The sequence below is a fragment of the Bos taurus genome, chromosome 10 (assembly GCF_002263795.3).
Source record: "Bos taurus isolate L1 Dominette 01449 registration number 42190680 breed Hereford chromosome 10, ARS-UCD2.0, whole genome shotgun sequence".
Lineage (NCBI taxonomy): Eukaryota > Metazoa > Chordata > Mammalia > Artiodactyla > Bovidae > Bos > Bos taurus.
Window position 1 is genome coordinate 58,660,863 of NC_037337.1, and position 24,093 is coordinate 58,684,955.

At 38.6% G+C, this 24,093-nt stretch overlaps 1 protein-coding gene across 4 annotated transcripts in view; it reads right to left on the reverse strand.

Moving 5' to 3' along the window:
• SCG3 (secretogranin III) overlaps positions 1–23,872 on the reverse strand; it is a 37,935-nt gene extending 14,063 nt beyond the window's left edge. For 2 of the 4 annotated variants that reach the window (XM_024997570.2, XM_010809347.4), the window contains exons 1-9: positions 23,460–23,863; positions 22,740–22,792; positions 22,199–22,244; positions 17,154–17,296; positions 15,942–16,091; positions 12,422–12,599; positions 9,809–9,925; positions 5,121–5,204; positions 3,268–3,405 (exon numbers count right to left, since the gene is read on the reverse strand). In XM_024997570.2, coding sequence (XP_024853338.1) covers positions 3,268–3,405; positions 5,121–5,204; positions 9,809–9,925; positions 12,422–12,599; positions 15,942–16,091; positions 17,154–17,296; positions 22,199–22,244; positions 22,740–22,792; positions 23,460–23,550 — 1,000 coding nt within the window. In that variant the 5' untranslated portion in view covers positions 23,551–23,863. 4 annotated transcript variants of the gene reach the window in all.
• Between the last annotated feature and the right edge of the window lie 221 nt (positions 23,873–24,093).

Consider the following 24,093-nt stretch of genomic DNA (forward strand, 5'->3'; position numbering starts at 1 on the left):
AAGAGGAAGAAGAATACAAGATCCTTACACTTTTGTTCTTTAGCTCCTACCCCTGATTGCAAGCCCCATCTATATGATCCCCCAGGCCCCTCATGAAGCAGGGGCACAATTCTTGAGGTATAAGCCTACTGTGTTCTCCCTTCCCCTGGCTGACAATTAAAGCCATCTTTCTATTTCTTAAAAAAAAAAAAAATTGCTAGGATGGCAAATTAAGAAGCTATTTGAAAAAGTTTATCACTCATCCAAAGTAGGCCTAGGGTTGAGTGGAAGTATCAAGGCAGCATGACTGCTCACCAAATGTGACACATATATTACCAATCCCCCCTTTCCATGCCCATGACAAACACTATTAATTAATCATTGCAACATTCTTTCCTCCTGAGTCCAGATGCAGCCTCATAACCTTTCCCAACATAGGCTATTACCAAACAATTAGAGTTGACATGTCAGCTATGGCAATGTAGAAGAAACTTGTGATGGTCTACGAAATCCAGCCTAGAGAGAAGAAAGGTATAATAATCTAAAACTTCATGAGATAGGAAAGATCAACATGAACCTCATATATTAAGAAAAAGTTCTTTTTTGGCCCTGTCTCAAAAAGTCCGAGCAACTGAAATACTTGCAGTACCCTTGGCAAACATCACCACTCATTTGAACCTGTATAACTTAGGTTTAATTTTCTATATTTTCTATATAAAGGAACCAGAATTCTTTGAAGGAGAATTGATTTCAAGTCCTGGGGCAGGAAACTTCAGAGTAGCTCTAGAATAGCCTGTTTAGGAATTTGTGATTAACAGATATGCACCACTATATTTGTTGTTATTGTTTAGTCAGTAAGTTATGTCTGACTCTCTGTGACCTCATGGACTATAGCCCACCAGGCTCCTCTGCCCAGTGGGATTTCCAGGCAAGAACATTGGAGTGGGTTGCCATTTCCTTCTCCAGGGGATCTTCCTGACCCAGGGGTCCAACCCAAGTCTACTGCATTGGCAGGTAGATTCTTTACCACTGAGCCATCAGGGAAGCCCCCACTACTATTAATATGTATAAATAAACAATACAGACCTACTGTATATCACAGGGAACTATAGTCATTATCTTGTAATAACCTATAATGGAAAAGAATCTGAAAAGAATGTACATACATATTTTGCTATACACCTAAAACTAACACAGCATTGCAAATTACTATACTTCAATTTTTTTTTAAAGGCTTTTGTTGCTAGAGAGAATAGATGCTTTAAAAACCACTGGGTACAGTGCAAAAGGGACAGAAGAACTTGGAGGCAGGGTTCCTACTGCCTAAGCTACACCAATTTAAACAGAAAAATCATCATCATCACCATTATTATCAACTGGAACAACTTACAAAAATGGAAAAACTTAGTATAAGATATTAGCAAAGAGGAGACTGGTGGGCTACAGTCCATAGGGTCTCAAAGAGTCAGACACGACTGAAGAGACTTCGCATGCATGCATGGACGTTAACAAAGAAAGTAGTATAATCTTTTAATTTCTTAATATAAGAGAGATAGTTTGTACTTTTATTGCTGTTAATTAAGTTACAAGGTAATACATAAATAGCTAGTTTCTTTTCTACTTAATACACAGACATTTTAAGCATGGGTCTGTTAACAAATATGAATGTGAACCTGTTTCTGTATGAGCAGGAAAGATTGGGAACTTGCATGTGGATCAGTCTCTTCAAAATTAAGAGCTAAGAGATGGTTGGATGGCATCACTGACTCAATGGACATGAGTTTGAGCAAAATCTGGGAGTTAGTGAAGGACAGGAAAGCCTGGAGTGCTGCAGTCCATGGGGTCGCAAAGAGTTGGACACAACTTAGTGACTGAACAACAGCAAATCTGTATGACGAGTCCCTTCATTGTTCATTTGAAAGGATCACAACATTGCTAATTGGCTATATCCCAATACGAAATAAAAAGTTAAAAAAAAAAAGAGTATATCACAAGAACATGATCAGCTTTTGTGGCCTTACATTACAGCAAGAAATAAGCAAAGTCTGTCAGTTCATTGCCACTTAGGATTATATGTACTAAACAATGAAAAAGGACCCCAATGACGTGTTTCTAGATGATAAAATAGTTGAATGTCATCCTTGCTACCTTCACCCCCAATAGAGCAATGATCCATTCCCTCAGCTTCCAGGGAATGAAACCTCTAGATGACCCTACTAATAAGATACAGATAAGATATAAACAAGGTTCCAATTATACCAAAGAGTTCAATATATCATAATGACAAAAAAAAAAAAAGTAGGTTTAAGCCATCTGTTCACAACTTCTGGTAAAGACACTGAGTTTCAGAAAAAGAATATCTGAGAAACAGATAGAAATTTTCCATGACATAACCAGAACACTTTGTAATTAAAGGGGCTCAAAACACTGGACTATGCATCCAGATCCCACATAATGACCTGAAATTTGAGGGTTAATGATTTTGAACTTGCAACTTGACAGAGTATCTTTCTTTGAGGGTATGGTAATGTGTCTCAAAACCTAGGAGGATTATATAGACTTACTGCTGCTGCTAAGTCACTTCAGTCGTGTCCGACTCTGTGCGACCGCATAGACGGCAGCCCACCAGGCTCCCCCATCCCTGGGATTCTCCAGGCAAGAACACTGGAGTGGGTTGCCATTTCCTTCTCCAATATAGACTTACTAGAGTTGAGTAAAAACTGAACCCCAGGAATGTGTAAGTATAAGGATAAAAACAGGTTTTATAATTACTTAGCTAGTTTAGTGTAGTGCTTTTTTTTTTAAGTATTTAGGTTATTTAAGAAAATTTGATATATTTGATTTATTTTTAAACAAGTTTTTGAAAGTTTCAGGTTGCAATCACTATAAATGATTAAGCAAATCTGCTTTGTTAAATCCGTAAATTTTGATGACTTTGTTGAATAAGTAGTATATGACTGTTTAGAGGAGTGTCAATTATGTTTAAATAAAAATTGCTTAATTTATAAGTTCAGAAACTAGACATTGAGCAATGCACAAATGGTCATGAATGTTTCTCCCCAAGCACAGAAGCCCACTGGACACTAAAGACCATCAAAAGATGAAACCAATTTGCCATCCCAGAAGACTCAAGGCCATTAAAAAAGATTTCTATTCAAATAAAGTACCACATGCTGAATTCTTTCTATACAGATGGTGCTAATTTCTCAGATTTGGTGGGAGTTTGCCTTTCGGATCAAACTTCAAGTGAAAGTTTTTGCTTCCCCAATTTAATTGTCAATTTCGTACCTTTGTGCTCATCTGTCTTTCCTCTTGGGTTGGAGTCATCATCTTTTGTGGAATCCTTCAAGGTTCCATATTCCTTTTCCATCTTAGCAGCTTCTTCCTTGGTACTGTCTGTTTCTTCATGACTCTTCTCTGATGGCACTGTAATCAGATTGTACACTGTTATAACCCTATTTCATGTATTAATTCCAAGTGTAGAAATAAATTTTATTGAAAAAGTATAGTTTGAGGTCAGACCATTTTTTGAGCTGGAAGGATCTTACTGATTACCTAGTCTGATTCCTCTCCCTCCTCATTTGACAGAAGAGGAAACTGAGGCCCAAAGAGAGGAGAGATGTGCGGAAGGGATGTGCTAAGCCACTGAGTTGACAGAAGAGCTGGGCCAACTCCCCCACTCCCAGTTTTCTGGATTCTGGTTGTGTTTTTTTCATTCTATCACACTGTGTTATTCTCCTTATTTTAATCAACAAAGATATTCAAGTGAGATATGTCAGTTTCCAAAGTACTGAGTCTTGATTTCAAATGAAAATAACTGCAGTTGCCCCATCTCCTCAATGTTATTTTTGAAGAACAGTCTGTTCGAATAACACATAAGGGTTTGAGGCTGTGGCTGGACTTCTCTCCTGCCTCTTTCTTCACACTTCTTTACCCCTGGTCACCCTAACACAAAGAAGAAAGTTGGACCCTTGCTGTCAATAATAATCCTTGCTCATTTCTCACTTAAAAGAACTGTATTTCTGGGATTTCCCTGGTAATCTAATGGGTAAGACCCCCTGCTTCCACTGCAGGGGACAAAGATTTGATCTCTAATTGAGGAATTAGTATCCCCACAATTTGGTCACACAACATGGCCAAAAAAACCCTATATTTCTTTCTAAAAATGCTATATTGAATTAAAGAATCAAACCATGAAGTAAGTAACCCCTTGAAAACAACTGTAATGCATTACTGTGGTCAGTAAACTAGGGAACATCAAGCAGTCTAGTGATAAGCTTTTTTTTCAATAAAAGGTTTATTACTACAGAAAAATAGGAAAAAAGAAATCAGTTATTGTCTCATTTTGTAAAATATCCACTACTAGTTTTGTGGGGTAGTGTGTCTATATACGTATTTTTTGATGCATAATTTTTTCCTAGTAGTACAATTTTGTTCCTTGCTTTTGTCATTAGCATCATTATGGAACAATGTTTCCAGGTTACTAAAAATTGCTTGAAAACATCATTTTAAAGGGGTATGTATTATATCAAATATATGTACATAATCTCTGTGGTAGGGACACAAAATTAAAGTATACACAAAATTATAAGAGTTTGCAATCTTTTCTCTTTTTGCCCATCTTGCATCCCTGAAAGGCTACCCCATGGCATTTGACATGCTAAGCAGGGTGATGGGTGGAGATGCAGGGGTGAAGAAACCGAGACAAGGGCATAAGTCACACCACACAGGGCACAGACTGTCCCAGAGGAGAGAGAAGGGGACAGCAAGGAAGGGAACAGCAGAGAGGGGACAGAGGGTCCAGGACAGTGGTCTGGGTGATGGTGATCTGGGCAGAGAAAAAGATACCTAAAGGAGAATTTTAGAAAGGATTGTTTAACTCATGACACAGTTCTCATCTTTATTCACAAACCACCACCTAAAAGTCTTCAATAAAGCCTTCATTTCTTTTTAGTGCTTCTTGGGATCGGATTCTGTAGTGAAACTGGCCAAGGTTATAGCTACTTAATCCTATGGTTGGATTTCAGATGTTCAAACTTTTTGAAATCTGTAATTCTTTACCAGTATTTACTGACATTTATGATTTACCCCTCAAAAGGGTTATTTTGATAAAAGCTGGAAAATAAATAGTAAAATCATACCTGCGAAAAGTTTGCTCTTATTGTCAGTAACATTTTTTTCTAGTTTATTCTTGGTCTGAAGAGCAATTGTTTCATCCAGGTTTTCTGGAAGAGGGAGGAGAAGAAATAAAATGTTATGTCTTGAAAGATGATTTCAAAATTCTACTAAAAATGCTTAAATCTCACCCCAATTATCACAATAGTAATTCCACAATATTAACAATGCTAGTTGACTTCACTGGTGGTACAGTGGATAAGAATCAGCCTGCCAATACAGGGGACACAGGTTCAATCCCTGATCCAGGAAGATTCCACAAGTGAGGCGCAACTAAGCCCATACACCACACTACTGAGCTCTTGTGTCTAGAGCCTGTGCTCTGCAACCACAGAAGCCAGCACAATGAGAAGCCCACACACCACAGCGAAGAGTAGCCCCTTCTCATCACAACCAGAGAAAGCCTGCACAAAGCAAAGAAGACCCAGTGCAGCCAAAACCAAAATGAAACAAAAAAGCAAAACACTGCTAGTAAGATGCTTTGAAATGGATTATATTTCTAGAAATCATTGACTCTCAGGATGGAAAGGCATTAATTAGAGGTCCTCAAGTTCAGCATCCTAGTCAGTCAGTTGCAGAAGTCTCTTCCACATTTCTGGCCAGTGTTAGAACACATCCAGGGTTGGGGACTGTACTGAACACCTGTGGTTTTGGTCTACTCAATGCCTCCTGGTAACTACATCTTGATTTTCCTTTGGAAAGCCCACACCTCTCCCACTCCAGCATATTTGGCTCCAGTGGTGGCTGAATGGGCTTCCCTGGTGGCTCAGATGGTAAGGAATCTACCTGCAACGTGGGAGAAAGTGAAAGTCGCTCAGTCGTGTCCGACTCTTTGCGACCCCATGGACTATACAGTCCATGGAGTTCTGCAGGCCAGAATACTGGAGTGGGTAGCCTTTCTCTTCTCTAAGGGATCTTCCCAACCCAGGGATCAAACCCAGGTCTCCTGCATTGCAGGAGGATTCTTTACCAGCTGAGCCAACAGGAAAGCCCAGACCCCAGTTCAATCCTTGGGTTGGGAAGATTCCCTGGAGAAGGGGATGGCTACCCACTCCAGTGTTCTTGCCTGGAGAAATCCATGGACAGAGGAGCCTGGTGAGCTACAATCCATGAATAACCCAGGTCTGCTTCCCCTATCCCTTGGGCTATAGTTCAAGGAGAAGCAGATAACTCAAGCCAGGCCAATGAGATGCAATGCTAGGAGAAAGATGTTCTCTTTCCATGAGGATTGGTATACCATGAAGATGTGAGCCTGAGGCTGTGCCAGCCATCTTGTTTCATAATGGAGTTGCTTATGTGGAATGAATCAATATTCAGAGAGTCAGTGAGATGGAGAAGAAATGGATTCTCACACTTTGGTGGGCTTCGCAAACGTGAAGCTAGACTACCCCACCCTTGGACTTTTTGGTTACATAAGGAAATAAATTCCTTTTTTGCATAAGCCAAACAGTTGGATTTCTGTCACTCAGGGCCCTCACTATGAGGCAGCTAGTTCTATTGTTAGTCTTAAATTTTTTATTTTCATTAAGATAGAGCACTGTGTAAGTTTAAGGTATACAACATGCTGATCTGATACACTTATATTCTGCAAAATGATTACTCCCAAGAGTTAGCTAAGACCTCCATCATGTTAAGTGTCTTAAGGGTGAGAATTTCTCTACTCATATTAAGCCAAAATCTGTATTCTTGTCTTTGTCCTAATTCTGCTCTTTAGAGTAACATCTTGTAGGTGTTACCAGATAGGAGTCTAGACTCTGACCACTTCAAGGCAGTAGTGAATTTGAATCCATACTCTTGGTATTCAGTTTATTTAACCAGTCAGATATGCATCTCACTAGTAGGACAGGACTATGTGCAAACAAGCATTTCTTTACAATTAGTCTACAAAGATTCCATTATTTGTGTTACTTCGCCTCAAGAAAATTCTTTCTTCTACCCTACCCCATCCCTTTTTGAGATGAAAATCAGTATATTCTATTGTGTGATGCCTTCTGCTTTCTTTTCTGAAATAGCAACCACAGCTGGCAACCTTTGTAGTCACCACATACTGTTGGGACCAGAACAGAAGTGTAGACCACTGATCGTTGTCACATGCTGAGATGGAGGAGAAGAGGTTAGTTAATTCTCTCCCTTCTACTCATGCTGCATCTGAGCTCTCAGGGGTCTGAGAGTATACCTCCATGGCAGTGGAGGCCAAAAGCCAACATGCTTGTACAGAAAATTCTTTACGTACAACTCATTTTCTGATTGTAAAAGTTATACATGAAAATGATAAGAAATTGTAAAGAAAAAAATAACACTTATTTTGCTCAGATCATATTTTGGTATATTTCTTTCCAACTTTATGTATGTATGTCCATTTTTAAAAATTTATTTTTTTTTAATTGAAGGATAATTGCTTTACAGAATTTTGTTATTTTCTGTCAGACATCAACATGAATCAGCCATAGGTATACATAAATCCCCTCCCAGGATATCCATTTTTTAACACCAGAATTAAGGTTATGTTCTAAATGGCTTTAAGCATACAACAGTATATCATGAACATTTCCCTATTTCCTTAGTCTTTCTAAACCATATTTATTGTTTATAAACATACAATTATTAAAAACACAAACATTAAAAATAAAATTTAGTCTAAGTAAGAATAAATAATAATCTTGTGGGGTAGCAAGATTATTTCCATTGTTTTGTTTCTATAAGCCAGTGCTGTCCAATAGAACTTTCTGCAATGATGGAAATACTCATTTCTGTGCTATTCAATATGGTAGCCATAGGCTATCTGTGGCCTTCAAATGTGTCTAGAGCAAGTGAGAAACTAGATTTTAAATTTTGCTTAGGTTTAATTATTGTTAATTTAAAGAGCAATATGTGACTATCACATTGGACAGCATACCTATAAATAATAGTGGAATAAAAATAAAAAACAAGGTCGGGGGGGAATACATGTATACATAAAGCTGATTCATTTCACTGTACAGTAAAACCCAACACAACATTGTAAAGCAACTAAACCCCAATTAAAAAAAATACTTCATTTGTTGTAATTATACTCTTAAAGGGTAAGAATCAGTGTTCTTGCTGATTTGTGAAACTGTAGTTCAGTGTTCACAACTTCCAAGAAAAAATAAAATCTTAAAAATTGAAAAAAAAAAAGAAGTAGAAATACCTGGCTTGCACACAAGACTTTGTGGCAGATTTAATTTATTTTCATAGGATAAATGACTTACGTGTGGAATTTTTGAGTCACCAAGTATTAACATGAAACAGTGGTTGATTCGGAACAATGTTTTTGATCTACTATTAAGTAAGTAAAGTAGGCCACAAAGCATGGTGTGTAACTTAAGCCCATTAAAAAAAATAAGAAAAAATTAAAAAATGACATAGGTATGTATGTGTGTACACACAGAAAAATATCTAGAAGGATATAAATCAGAATGTTACCTGGATGCTAGTATTATGAGTGGTTTTTCACTGTCTTTTTAGCATCTTTTTGCATTGACTATTTTTTAAAGATAAATATATTCTTTTATAATCAGAAAAAAAGAGTAAAACTAGTTTTCATGTAGAAAAAAATGGCATTTATACAGAATAACTCTGGATTACTCTGTCCTACGATATTTTCTCTTCCATTTAATTCTCCATCCCCTGTCAGTGATCAGAGTAAGGGGCCCTGAATTCATCTTGCCCAAAGGACATCTAAGATGAGTGGTATTTGTTAATTAACTAAAACAAAGCAGGAAAACAAAAGGCTTTTTTTCTTCTTTTCACAACCTGAATGCAGAATCAAAGATTGTTTCAGCTTATCTATAAAGTTCAAGGAATCAAGGGTCGACAAACATTTTCTATCAAGGGTCAAAGAGTAAATATTTTTGACTTTGTGGGCCACACAGTCTCAACTACTCAACTGTCTCTGTAGCACAAAAGCACCTATGGTCAACACTAAAACAGAGGAACATGGCTGTTCCAGTAAAACTTTATTTACAGATGCTCACGTCTGAATTTTATTTAGTTTTCTCATGTCACAAAATACTATTCTTCTTTTGACTTTTTTTCAACCATTAAAAAAATGTAAAAGCTATTTTTAGTTTGTGTGCTATACAAAAATAGGTCATGGGACAGATTGGGCCCATGAGCAATAGTTTATCAGCCCCTGATATAGGTAACAGAGTCTTTGATCTCACAGATACAAGACTGAGGTCCAGAAAGATGGATGCTCTCCTGGGCATGACAGACATGGTCTGAGGCAGAGCTGGGAGCAGGAGGCAGAGTTTCTGCTGCCCAGTCCAGTGCTCACCACACACAGACCCCACTGGTTAAAATCAAGACATTTACTCCCAACCATGTGAACACAATTGAAAAAAAGAAAGACAAATTTTAATTCTATCTCTGAGAAAATGATTAGAAAATGTTAGTAAAACAGAGTACAACAGAGGTGAAATATTTGTAGTTGAACTGGATCTATAAAGAACTGAAAATGTCAGGTTAATTTTATTTGTATACATTGTCAAGCTGGGCAATTCTGGCAACCCAGATGAGTCAGGCTATTTTGGTATAAATGATCAAGTTAGTAAAATAATTATTCCCAAATCTCTCATTCATTTTGGACAAAGAAAACTAGCCCCTGTGAAAACAAAAGAGATAGGACTCTCACCAAGATAGGAGACGCCTTCTTCTGGAGATATGGTGCCATATTTTACCATCATCTTCACAAAGTCAATCAAGGTTTTCATGATAGTAATCAGGGTTTCTTTCTCTTTTGCCTCTTTTTCTATATAAAAGGACAAAATATTTTTTTTTAAATGGTGGCATATAGTTTCATCTTTTAATGTTAATTTATGAAGTACAGCATCTTATTGAAATACTTCTCCCTACATTTATAGCTAAGCCATTTATAGCTAAAATATATTTATGAAAAGCCCACGTCATGACTGGGAATATAGGACAATGTACTGATATACTTAATTTTTTCACAAATGAGTAATTATAACTTTTCCAAAGAGGTTTACCATAATCTAGAATATTTTATTGATATAGTTTGCAACCAGGAATAATAGAAACTCAAAGGAAAGTTAGAAGATTGGTAACTCAATAACCCTTCTGTACTCTTATGTTTTTGAGGACAAGAATGACCTCTTTTCATTAATCAAGCTTAATACTTGAAATAGGAACACACATGTATGTTTAGTTTTTAAATGCAAGGTTGACTTTTTAACAGGAGTATATATTGCCTTCAACCTCGATTTCATTTCAAAGAATATACACAAATCATGAAAATATTCCAATGGTACAGAAGTAAAAAGTGAACACAATATTCTCTTCTTCCCCCTCCCCGCAATGCTTAGTTCCTATGGGCAAAACCACTATAGATTAACTTCCTATAGATTAACCACTGTTAACCGTTTCTTGGAAACTTCATATTTGACATACTGTTCTGTATCTTGATAGAACAAGGTGACCAGTGATTCTATAGTAGTTCAGTGGCTGCATTAATTCTAAAATCAGGGGGGAAAAAAATCTATTTCCTTGAAGAAAAGAAAACCTATGTTGCTAGAGGACAGCTTCCCTACTCTTTTTGCTGCCATGAAGGATTTTCTCTACATACTTCTTCTAGTCTTTCCCCCCACCTTTTCAGCCTTCTCACAGATGGGGCTGGTAGCCAACAGCCATCAGTCTACATTTCTTGACTGATGGGCATTTGGAATCTCCTTTCCACTGCTTTGCAACAGTGGAAGGCAGGGACCTGGAAAACAGGCCTATTTTATAAACTCCAACTATTCTAGGACTAGAGCTGTTCTGAGAGGTAGACTGAGGGGTAGGGAATAGGCAAGCCCACCACTGGTTCTCACACTAAGCTACATTCTACAACCTAGTCTGTATCAGTATTGAAGATACTTTCATTTTCTGTTTAATTATTTCTCAATTGGTTCAGGCCTTGAGTGAAAAAGATGGGTAGTATCAAAGCCCTCAGTATAAGTATTTAAATTAAAAGTTTACAAAAATAAAGGCAAGAAAGAATGGGGTCAAGGAAACTGAAAAGATTAAAGCACATAAAATAAAAAATATTTCATACGATGGAATCTGAAAATTACCATATAAAAGTCACAAACTTGGGAGAGAGGAAGGTGGGAGAAGAGATGGAGGAGAGAAGTCCTGGGAAGTGCAGGTGAACGATAACTTCAGCAGTCACATTATTTTCTCAAGGTCATATCCATAAAAATATTTAGTATCATGCTGATGCACTTCACTGACAAGAAGTGACTCACCAAGATGACAGAGGTTCTGAGCTGGGTATCTGCCAACCAATAGGGCAGGATGGCTCAGAATGGACCCTCAAGATGCATAAGCCCTGCAGACACCAGCAGGGGGGCTGGGTGCCATCTGGTCAATGTCTGGGACTGAAGGACAAAAGGATGTTCTCCAGAAATGAAAGCTCACTCTAAGGTCACTTTGGGAAAATACGTTACAATTACAGAAATCTTTATTACGAATGTTCAGTCTGGGGATGAATCTTTAAATAGGAGGAAGAAAAGCCATAAGTCAGTACAGGGCATCTATCTAGATAATAACAACAGAGAATTGGCACATTATTATCCTCCTTGCAGATTAACCAAAAATAAACATGAACTGAAATCTTCAGTCAACTCATTTTGGTGCACTTAGAAAAGAGAACACTACATTAAGGATTTCATTTTTTAGAAAAGCAAATCATTTCCCAAGTGCGTTTTGAGCTCCTGACCTTTATTAGTCCAATGTTTAGTTCACTTCAATTCATTTGAAGACAAGTTGAAAATACTTAAAAAGCAAAATTCTATATAATTTAAAAATAATAAATTATGTTCCATACACTGTTCTACTGAAGGAGGAAAATAAAACCTTAAAGAGGTTTGCAATAAAATCTTTGGCTGAACTGGGTCAGGCCGGGAATGCTCTCTGATTCATCCCTACATGGGTACAAGGTTCTCTCCAAAACCAGGAATACAACATGTGTTCAATACCTGTTTATTGAACAAATAAATGCACCCTCTGTTAACATGAAGATTAAATTATCCAGAAATCCCACCTTTCCTGATTATCCTTTCCTAAATATTTCCATGACTAGTACACTTCTTTTGAAAAAAATCAATGAGAACCATTTTCCCCAAGGCCGTAATATATGTCATTGACGGTTGAATTTAGAAACTGAAAACAGGAAGAAAAAAAAACCCACCCACACATTTCCTGGAATTACTGTTTCTGTTTCACATGATCAGAAAAAAATGTTTACCTGAATCAATACTTTTCAGTAGTGCATAGAAGTTTGGGAAATACTGGAGTTCCTCAAAGTTGTCTTCACTGTAGGTTTTAGTTCTCCTTTCCAAGCCGTTTGTCAAGGTTAAGGTGTTAGATACTGTTTCATCATTTTCTCCATTAGTAAAAGCATCTTGAATTGCTGCCATTGGAGTCTCCAGTTGTGGGGAGGGGGGCGGAAATCAGTACAAAATAAACATTTTGTTAGAACTAATGGACACTCGTCTGTGATGCTCTTGAATTTTAAAGTGCACGAACACCTCTTCTTTCACAAGATCAAACTCTTTTCCAGGCATGTGGGCATCAAGTCACATGGGAAGGGCATTGAGATTTAGAGACAGGTGCTTTACCTGAAGACCCTGAATCCTGCTCCAGGGAGAATAGGCAGGTTCCTGTTCTGGCCAGGTTTCCCTTCACCAATACTCATGAGTGTTTTTTCATAAAATTGCCTTTCACTAAGGAAAGGAACTTTGAGTTTTAGAGTCTGCCAAGAGGGATGGTGCCAAGATACAGGAAAGCCTGTCACAATGTCTGATACTAGCAGAACGTCACACCTTAGGGATTTCTGGGTGACACTTTAAAGCCTGTCTGGGAGGGTACACAGGATTTTTTTCCCAGACCTGATGTGTAGACAATGTTCCCTATCATAATGATCCATTCTCCACTTAGTGAACTAGGCAGAAATGTAAGAGCTTTGCTTGCCTCTTCCTCTTCATTTCCCTACATTTGATCCATCAGTAGCCTTACTGGCCACACTTTCTAAGTTTATCCCAAATTTATACATTTCTTGCTTCACTGCCCCACTCTAGTCCAAGCTGCCTTAACTTCTTCCCTTCTAACTGGTACACAACTACCTTCTGATGTATTCCCATCCCTGCATTTTCCACGATGTAGCCAAGGTTATCTTTTTTAAAGATACGTAGTAGCTACACTGTCTGGTTTCAGTCATTTGGGTACTCCATACATCCTTCTCTTGGTTGCCTTTCATGCTCACAAGTTAACTCCTATTCAGTTAGTAACAAGTCCTGCCCTTGTTAATTCCTATTCAGTTTAGTTAATGCCTAACTTCAGTTTTTGGCTCAAGTCACCTCCTCCAGGAAGCCTCCCCAACCTAAGTCCAAGATAGGTTCCTTTTTTATGAGGTTTTACAGAACCATGTTTCTTTTCTCAGAGCATTTAACACAGTTGCAATTAAAATACATGACTATTTGAAGACCATCTACCTCTTCCTTTAGACTTTAAGCTTCATGAAAACAGGGATTATACCTTTCTAAATGAGCATTGTAACCCCAGTGCTTGGTACATAGTTGGTATCTCAATAAATATTTATTGGAAGAATAATTTTGTTTTCATTAATGCATATGGACATTTTAGAGGTGAGAAGTAAGGAGTACATAATGGGAGTGAAGGAAGAAAATTGCTATGTCAGTTTTACTTCAGACTGGTAAGCTTGAATGAAAGCCATGAGTTATGTGATAAGTCTAGAAAATTTTTTTATGGTAGATGGATCTTCCAAAGCTGTTTTAAAAGATGATAAATGGTGGAGATTGGAAGTAGGGAGAACAAAGGAGAGCTTTTAACCTAGCTGGTAAAAACAGAACAATTCATACCAATTTCCGTTCTCTAGCCTCCCCTAAAACAGGACCATAAGTCCATAAGCCACTTTTCCCTTGTATTTGTGATCAGGTGTTGGAGGGGATGAGGGGTCATGGGGTGTGGGCACTCTGGTGAAGAAAATGAAAGGAGAGGTGAGGAGTTTGATATTCTCTTATACCCCCTATGGTTGGCTCCAAATAGAAGTTTAAAAGAATTCGAGGAGGAGTGAATGATTTTAGTAGCTTGGCTAAGGCCAAAGAAAAGATGAAGAGGTAAGGAGTCGAGGGAGATGAAAGATTTCAGGATGACAAATCTCAGTAAAGGATGACACAGACCCCTGAGTCAATGGAAGGAGGAAGCAGCAGGTGGAAGGGCACAGGGTAGACGGAGCGGCAGCGTGAGGCAACTAGCTCTGCAGAATAAAAAGTTGGTGAGGCCTGCTGTATTTAAAATGGATAACCAATAAGCACCTACTGTATAGCACAGATAACTCTGCTCAATGTTATATGGCAGCCCGGCTGAGAGTGGAGTTTGGGGGAAAATAGATACCCGTATATGTATGGCAGTCCGTTTGCTGCCCACTTGAAACTATCACAACATTGTTAATCGGCTATACCCTGATACAAAATAAAAAGTTTAAAAAAAGCTGGTGTGGAAAAATATCAAATCAATCCAGTTTTTTTTTTTTTTTTTATGGGGGGGGTGTTGAGGGCAAATGATGACATCCACTGTGAACAGAAGTTGGATACCAAGAGTTGTGAAACATTTGAATCCAGTGCACTGGGATTATATGAATTGTACGTGAGATAACCATTTCACATAATATGTGTTATTTTACTCTGGGGTATAGGACATAATCTTTACTATGTAATATAACATGACTTTTTACATTATTTTCAAAGCGGAGTTCATTTATATCTTTTAACTCATTGGTGTTTCATTAAAATATATTTTAAGTGGACTAAAAATTTCACATACCCCAAATCTTATTTGGCACCAGCTAAAGTATTAATTACACAAGGATTGTATTAATTATGGCAGAAATTTCTTATGGCAGAAAGTGAAGAGGAACTAAAAAGCCTCTTGATGAAAGTGAAAGAGGAGAGTAAAAAAGTTGGCTTAAAGGTCAACATTCAGAAAACGAAGATTATGGCATCTGGTCCCATCACTTCATGGGAAATAGATGCGGAAACAGTGGAAACAGTGTCAGACTTTATTTTGGGGGGCTCCAAAATCACTGCAGATGGTGACTGCAGCCATGAAATTAAAAGACGCTTACTCCTTGGAAGGAAATTTATGACCAACCTAGATAGCATATTCAAAAGCAGAGACATTACTTTGCCAACAAAGGTCTGTCTAGTCAAGGCTATGGTTTTTCCAGTGGTCATGTATGGATGTGAGAGTTGGACTGTGAAGAAAGCTGAGCGCTGAAGAATTGATGTTTTTGAACTGTGGTGTTGGAGAAGACTCTTGAGAGTCCCTTGGTCTGCAAGGAGATCCAACTAGTCCATTCTAAAGGAGATCAGTCCTGGGTGTTCTTTGGAAGGAATGATGCTAAAGCTGAAACTCCAGTACTTTGGCCACCTCATGTGAAGAGTTGACTCATTGGAAAAGACTCTGATGCTGGGAGGGATTGGGGGCAGGAGGAGAAGGGGATGACAGAGGATGAGATGGCTGGATGGCATCACCGACTCAACGGATGTGAGTTTGAGTGAACTCCGGGAGTTGGTGATGGACAGGGAGGCCTGGCATGTTGCGATTCATGGGGTCGCAAAGAGTCGGACACGACTGACTGAACTGAACTGAACTGTATTAATTATATACAAATCCAAGTACACACATCCATGCACATGTGTATACACACATATATAATTGATGCATATGTATTTGCATATACTTACCACTTTCTCTGGTATTTTCCCAGTCTGACTCTCAGTCTTGCTTGTTGGTTTATTGAGTTCCTCTTCATAATTATTGGCTTCCTTAGAGATCAATTTTTGTAAAACCTCTGCAACTTCATCTTCCAATGTGTGTGCCTGGCTTTCTGTAATCTGTTACAAAAAGTCAAAATATATATAACTTAGTTCTATTTTTGTGGTTTAAAAATACTAAACTCTTTACCTGAACACATATTTTTAGAAGACAAGAGAATGTTCTGGTCCATCTTCTGAACATCCCTTGTTTATGCCCCTAGTACACACTGACTGTCACAGTGACTGCCCAGCACTCCTGGGAAGAGGCCGTCTTTACTGTTGGAACCCACAGAAAACAATCCTCAAGTTGTTTCTCAACCCTCAGGTGCAGGTCATGGTAGGCAACTGTTGAAACCTGCAAATTTAGCGCCCTCCTAAAGTCTGCCATGGATAAGGCAATGGCACCTCACTACAGTACTCTTGCCTAGAAAATCCCATGGATGAAGGAGCCTGGTAGGCTGCAGTCCATGGGGTCTCGAAGAGTCTGACACGACTTAGCAACTTCACTTTCACTTTTCACTTTCATGCATTGGAGAAGGAAATGGCAACCCACTCTAGTGTTCTTGCCTGGAGAATCCCAGGGACGGGGGAGTCTGGTGGCCTGCCATCTATGGGGTTGCACAGAGTTGGACACGGCTGAAGTGACTTAGCAAAGCCTGCCAGGACTGTGTTAATGTGCCTGGGAACCAAGATGGGGCAGGGTCAGGGTCAGATTAGATTGTGTAGGGCTTCCCAATCATTGCATGGCTTTGCACATCTTATTTCTTTCTCAGCTCACACATTTTTAAAACATTTCTGCTGGTTAAATCCTAACCATCCTTCTAAACTCACTTCAAACACCTCCTCCTCTGAATCTTCTCCTTATTGCTTAACTGGATATAACCCACCTTCTGGCATACTAAATCATGCTGATGGTTCTTACACAACTTGTAGTGTGAGAATGTGTGTGCTTGTCTAGTGCCTCTGCTAAAGCATAAATTCCTAGAGGGAAGGAATGGAGTCTTACTTGTCCTCGAAACTCATGGTGACTGGTATAAAGTAGACACATTATAGACATTTGGCTCTTTGAATCAAGTGGTTTGGCTTCTTAGCATGTTCCAAACTGTACGAATTTGGTTTGTTCTCATGCATATGACTTACTAGGCCAAGATTCAGCAGTTTGGAAACGATCCTGTCAAATACTCCTCTGTCGTTTTCCTCATAAATCCTGGTAGCAATTTTCTGGACAATGTCTTCAGCAGTTAAAGGAGTGCCATCAAGTTGATGAAGGCCGTCTGGGTCATCTAGACAGAACAATCACAACTTCACATTGTGGTGATCACAGGCCTGTTTCTTGGATTACATTAGATTTATAATTTGAATCTTGTACACTCAGGTATGTTTGGAATATACTTAAGGTGAGGCTTTGTCCATGTAAACTCTTGGTTTGAAATAAAATTTGACTTCAAGAATCTAGGATGGTAATGGAAATTCTGAAAGCTTCTTATGCGATTATAAAAGGAAGATCTGAAGACAACATTTTTAGTGCTAATAGTACAAAAGTAAAATACCAATAGATAATATGCCGTATTGTTCAAAGCACTCTTCTATATATTACATAATTTGATATTCCATTTCCACACAAGGAGTAGGCTGGTATTATCTGCACATGTATTCCCTTTGCAGGCAAATTCCTGGGCTGGGGGAGGGGGAACCTGCCTCACACCCAGAATCAAAGAGTATGTACTGAAGATTTTGTGACTTACTTGGAATAACTGTTCACTTGTGAACAGGTATCAGGGCGCCTTTATGTAAGGCAGCTTAATGTGACAGCTCTTTCTCCAGAGAATAAGGAACTTATTTTATGTCCCTGAAATTTAAACTTTTAAAATGTGATAACAGATTTGCACAATACAGTATGTAAATCTATGGAAACCTCTCCAGATAAGCTTGCTGACATGTGTGCTTGGCTTTCCTGGGAGTACGTTTGGCAGGACCACTCCAGACTAAAGCAAGGGCCCATCCTGAGGAAACAGTAGATTTGGTGGCATACAGTGGAAGGATACAGTAGAGTTGGTGGCAAGGAAGAATGGCACCATGTCCCACAGAGCACTCCCAGGAAGCAACTGGTCTTTTCCAATCTATATTACATCATTGACTCAAAGGACATGAGTTTGAGCAAACTCTGGGAGACAGTAAAGGACAGGGAAGCCTGGAGTGCTGCAGGCCATGGGGTAGCAAAGAGTTGGACACAACTGAGCAATTGAACAACAGTCTATACCCCCTGGAACAGGATAGTCATATGTGCAAGTTTACAAGGCACTTAACTCCTCTTGTCACCTCTAGGCAGCTTGGAAAGATCAGAAATTTAGCTCCAATGATCTCTCTTGTTATTTATGTATTCTTGGACCACTATAAAGGAAGTTATTAACAGCATGTATTTCATGGGATTCTGAGGACCAAATGAGATAAGATGTAAAAGCACCTTTTAAATTGCCAAGTATCATACAAAAGTTAATGTAGTTGTATTACTATGGACAGTGGATTTGCACCTGAAATAAAGGAACTGCAGTTATCTTCTAGAGAAAATAGACATTGAATCCCTAGCCAAATTCTGTCCAAAGAATTCTGAACATATCCACCCAAAGAAAGAAGAACCTAGTACATAATTCTATTCTGGTTCTATCTTTTTCTTCTGTAGCTCGTGGGGATTCATAGATTTTTCCAGACTCTGCAAAGATGGAAGGGTATGCAGCCTCAGGCAGAATATCATCTTTGTGTTGTTTGGAAGAAAGCTTAGGAAAGTGAGCAGGGTGATTACCCATGGAGGGCTGGGAGTGCTCTGACAGTGTATTATTGCTGAATCGCAGGCCAAGCAGTAAGCTGCAAGGCCTTTGAGTCCTATGTACGAGAGTGACTAACAAGCAAGAAAGTCCCTTAGAAAACCCTGTAAAATCAGCTCCCCTCCTGGCTGACTGAAAATTGGGTTCCTCATCCATTTTTTCCAGAGCAGAGATTCACTGTCACTTAGGTCTGATTTGTCCATTTGTGGGTTGCAAGTCAGACTCTGGGGAGTAAGTATAGCAGAAACTACCCAGGCCTAGGGAAAGGCAGAAGAATTTATTTCCCTTCCCATTTATCCCTTGGGATCTGAAAAAGGAAGAATAGTGATTGCCTGCTGAAGCTGGAAAATAACTGCAACAGCTGCTTTTAAGTTCATTTAATTCACTACAGAGAGAACATTAGCAAGACTCTAAAGAAGTAGCCTCTTTCCTCCCCGCACTGCTGGATTCTCTGGAGCCAAGAATTCAGATCTCCCCTAGTGCAGGTTGGCTAGACGGGGTTAATAGCTGAACTGTGGGGCAATGCTCCTTGCCTTCTGTGATTTCCCCTGCTCCTCCACAATGGAAAGAATTACTCAGAATGACTTCTCTACTGCTCATGAAGGGGTATTTCACCCTCCTATATAGACCTCAGAGGGGAAGCAAACATGAGTTCAACATTTATAACTTTTTAAAGCAGCTCCAGTTCTAAGTGGATATAAAAGGGCCTTGTTCCATCATCTGCCCAGTTGAGTTTGAATTTTCAGCAACTAATATGGCACTTAACATTCATTTATTCAATATGTTAGTATTAAAGTCTTAATAGGGGCTGAGACTGGAAATACAGTGATAAATAGTTTAGACATGGTCCCTAACTACACAGAGCTTACTGTCTAGCTCATAGTCTGATAATTAGTAATTTCTCAATGAATATTTGTTTGGTGAATGCACAGAGAAGCCCCAAAGCAATATTTCTTAAAAGAAACTTGGAAAAATCCTAACTCACACATACTGCAGAAAACACCAAGAAGGAGAGTTGTTGGGTTCTCCAGCACAAGCTCATTCAGAGGTTTCCTAAAGGTGTAAAAGTGCCCTGCAGAAGTTAGGCCCCTTGGCCTCTCTATTGGATGAAAGTTTGCACGTCTGAGGCTCTAGTCACCTGGGTGGTCCCAAACCTTCTGGTTCCAGGATTACCAGGGTATGAGAGAAGATTAACAATTTACTCATAAACCATTCTCTCCAAGAATCTTCTATATATACTCAAGTGGACTTAAAATGACCTCTAGGGCAAGCATAGAGCCATCAGCCTAGCATTTGATAGTTTAGAATCTATTTGGGATGTTAATAAAATGCTGAACAATGTTAAAAATAAGGTGCTCAGTTAGTGATCAGATCACAAACAGATCTACCTCTGTCTGCATGCACAACCCATCTGACCAAAAAACAGACAAACATTAGATGATTTTTATATTTTTATTAAACGGTCAACTCAACCCAAGTGGTTGAATCTGTTTCACATGCAGCTATACCCAGTACCCATTTATTGCTAGCCCAAATATTTTAGGTTAAAAAGAGTAGAATTCAAAAAAACTTTTTCATGTAGTACACAACATGAAATGTATAAAAATATAGACCATCTCCCCTACCCCATACATATACAACACAATTCTCCTCAGGCTATGATAGCCTATAAAAGTCTAATTAGTAGTTGTTTTCTGGCAGAGATAATCAGTATATTTCTCTTGTGGCCCATGGAAGAGAATTAAGACACATAAGAAAATCTATAGTCACTCCTAAGAACCAGTACTCAGAATGGAAGACACACTGAGGAATTGAGGCAGATCTCAATGCCTCAGGACAATATTTAATTTACTCCCTCATGTATTCCCTTATTTGTGCATTTGTTCATTTATCAGTTCATGAGCTCCAGACACTGGGACTATAGTCTTTCTACTCTCACTGAGTTTTCAGTTTATTTTAGGAGACAAAGATAAATCATAAGTAGTCACACTCAGGGATGTAAAATTACAAACTGCGATCAGTGCCATGTTGGAAAGAAACAAGGTTTCTATCAGATCATGTGCTGGATAAACCAGAGAAGTAGACAGTCCAGGTAAGACTGTAGATGACACATTAAGGATTTTCGGTTTTATCCTGAGAAATGGGAATCTATTAGCAGGTTTTATGCCAAAGAGTGACATGCTCATGTTTGTGTGTTGAATAGATCACTCTGGCTGCTACATGAATAAGCTGGAGGGGGTCAGAGCGAATGCTGGAAGATCCATTAAAAGATTATGCTGTAGTTCAAGTGAGATATGATTGGAGCTTGGAAAAGGATGCAGGTGATTAGTAACAGAGGAAAAAAATTGAGATGACACATAGGAAGTAAAAATGATACGACTGATGGATTAGAATGTGAGGGGTAAGGAAAATAATGGTTTGACTCCTAGATTTGTCTTGAAAAATAGGATGTATAGTAGTGCCTTTCCTAGAGGAAAGAGGGCTAAATTAATAAGGTTTACAGAAATTATGAGTTTAACATTGGACATGTTAAGTTTGAGGTGCTTCTGAGACTTCAAAGGGAAGATGTTAAGTTGGTAGACAGTTATCGGTCTATAGTTCAGAGAAGTCTGGCTAGTGATATGAGACATCAGGATATAGATGGGAACTGAAGCCATGGAAAGGTTAGAATGCCTAGGGAGACAGGCTATAGCTAGGAAGAGAACACTGGAAAGGGAGTAATAAGTATTTCACCTTGAATTGTGTGTGTCAGGTATTTTGTTGATTTAATTATATGGGAGTTATGATATTTTGTATTTATAGTTAAAATAAATTAGAATGTTAAAATGAACTCAAAGGACCCTTTAAAGAGACAATAAAACCTGGGCTTCTGTGGAGCTGGAATTGTGCATGATATCAATTAAGTTTGGGCCTTTTCTCAATTTTGGACATGGACTAATAAAGGATTGTGAGTGTGTAAGAGAGATTTTCAAAGTATAGGACTTTCTCTTACCTATAATGGGAAACTACAGATTAGAGAAAATAGATAGCAAACATTCTTTTTCTTCATTTACCTTGAAATTTACGGTCCAGTCCACTCTTAGTAGAATCATAATCATCAATCAGTCTTCGATTCTTGGTTGAATCAACATCTTCCACATTCAATTTATTATCATTTGGGGAAATTTTTACAGATTGTCTTTCTTTCTCATTTTTTTCCTTTTCTGTTATGGCCTTTAGCAGGTTCAAGTTATCAACAAAGGAATAATTGCTTTCACCTGGCTTGTTTTCTGGAAGAAAAGCCCCCAAGCCCAGCACATCCATTTTAGTTAAGCTTCTCACGGCCTACATTATTTAAATTAACATCAACTAATTTCTTATTACCTGGAGGGTACGTTTTTTTAATCTCGTCTGCTTCTGCTTCAGCAATCTGTGAAACAAACAGGAGAAAGACCCGGTTTTAAATCATTGCTCTACCACTTACCAAATATGATAGCTAAATAATTTAATCCTTGTGGGATTTAGTTTTATTGTTTGTAGGATATAAATAATATTTTTTATCTCAAAGTATTGTCATAAAGATTAAATGAAATAAAAGAACAAATAGTCTATAAATATTAATTCCCTTCTCTGATAATATTGGTAAAAGATAAATCTCTGATAAGTTAAGAAATCTTACAATAGAGTGGATGCGATGTTGAGCTTACTGGATTTTTATGCAGTCAGCTCTTTGTTTTATACAGAACTCTCTATATTCAACTGTCAGGATACAGAAATTACCAAAATTATATTTCCCATCATAATTTCAGTCAGTTTATTATTAAGTTTTGAGGTCTGTGAATTCAAAATGGCTAAAAGGTCACAGCATGATTACATTAAATAGTATAACTAAAATAAAATGAAATAACATTTACTTCTGACCTACCTGCTCATTCAAAGGTCTTTCTGCACTCAATTCTCTATTATGTAGGGGTTTGTCTAGAATAAACACACACAAATGCAAATTTAATTGTGTATTCGAAAGACAATGTGTCTCATTAAATAAAATCTTCAAAAAAGAAAATAGAAATATTTTTGGATGACTGTGAAACAAAAATATACATTGACAAAAATTATAAGATTATACAATAAAAATGATTATCAGCGTTGCCTTGCTTATTATCCCAGTGTATAGAATTACACTTTTTTTTTTTTTTTGCTGACCAGAAATCTAACAGAGTTCTAACACTTGGTTTACCAGCTGTTTTCAAGGAGACAGAGCATAATTTGGATTGGAATTGTTGGCACATTAAAAGCTTTTTTTATCACACATTGAACATGTTATGAACAGAAAATCTGAGAAAGGTTGTAAGATGACTAGGGAAAAAAACAAACAAACAACGAAACCACTTTAATAGACGGAAAAGCCACCCCCTCCCAATTTCAAAATAAGATTTTTCAAAACAATCCATGTTACTGCTCTATCATTTAAAAAGTGAGGAAAATCTGTCTTCTGGCTCTAAGTTCTAACCGATTTCTTTGTCAATGTGCGTGGATATCATGTGATCAGAAAATGAGGCACGGTGATATACAGCTCGCGCATTATATCAAGCTTTACCTTCCGTAGCAAAATAGAAAGGAGGTGGGAAGAAAAGGGTCCACGTACCTTGGCTACCTGCCGGTTTGGGGAAAGCCTGAATTGGGCTGCTGTGGAGCATCAATACCACAATCCAAGTGCCGGTCCAAAGGAAACCCATTCTTCCACGCTTGGCTTCGGAAACAGCCTGGCGCCGGGCTCCTGGAGCTGTAGCTTTTGTTATGAATGAAAAGGAGGAGTAAAAACAGGAAAAGCTAGGAGAGTGGGCGCGGGGAGGGCTAGTGGCGGGGATCTGCGTCTAGTGGAGCTCTGCTGGGCTCCGGAGTAAAGGGATTAATTAGACAGTGGGCGCTCGGGACTCAGGTCTCCTCCAGGTGGAGGAGAGCGCTGTCCGTCCCGTGGGTGCTGAAGTTCCTGTGACAAGAGCGGGCAGCGGGTCGGCTTGGGCGTCGCCTTATTCTCGCTCCCTCCTTGAGAGGAAGTGAGGATGGAAGCGCATGCTCTCTGAGAGTCAGAGGCGGGAAGGGATGGCGTCAGCAACTCCAAAGCTACTCCAATTCTCTCCACGAATGGAAGCGGGGGAGGGACGACAGACGGGCTAGCGTATTTTCTGTGCCGCAGTCCTAGGGCTGATCCTGCAATCAGGGTCGTGGACATCATTGTCCTAACCTTGCAAGTAAATGTTACCTCAGGGACCAAGTGC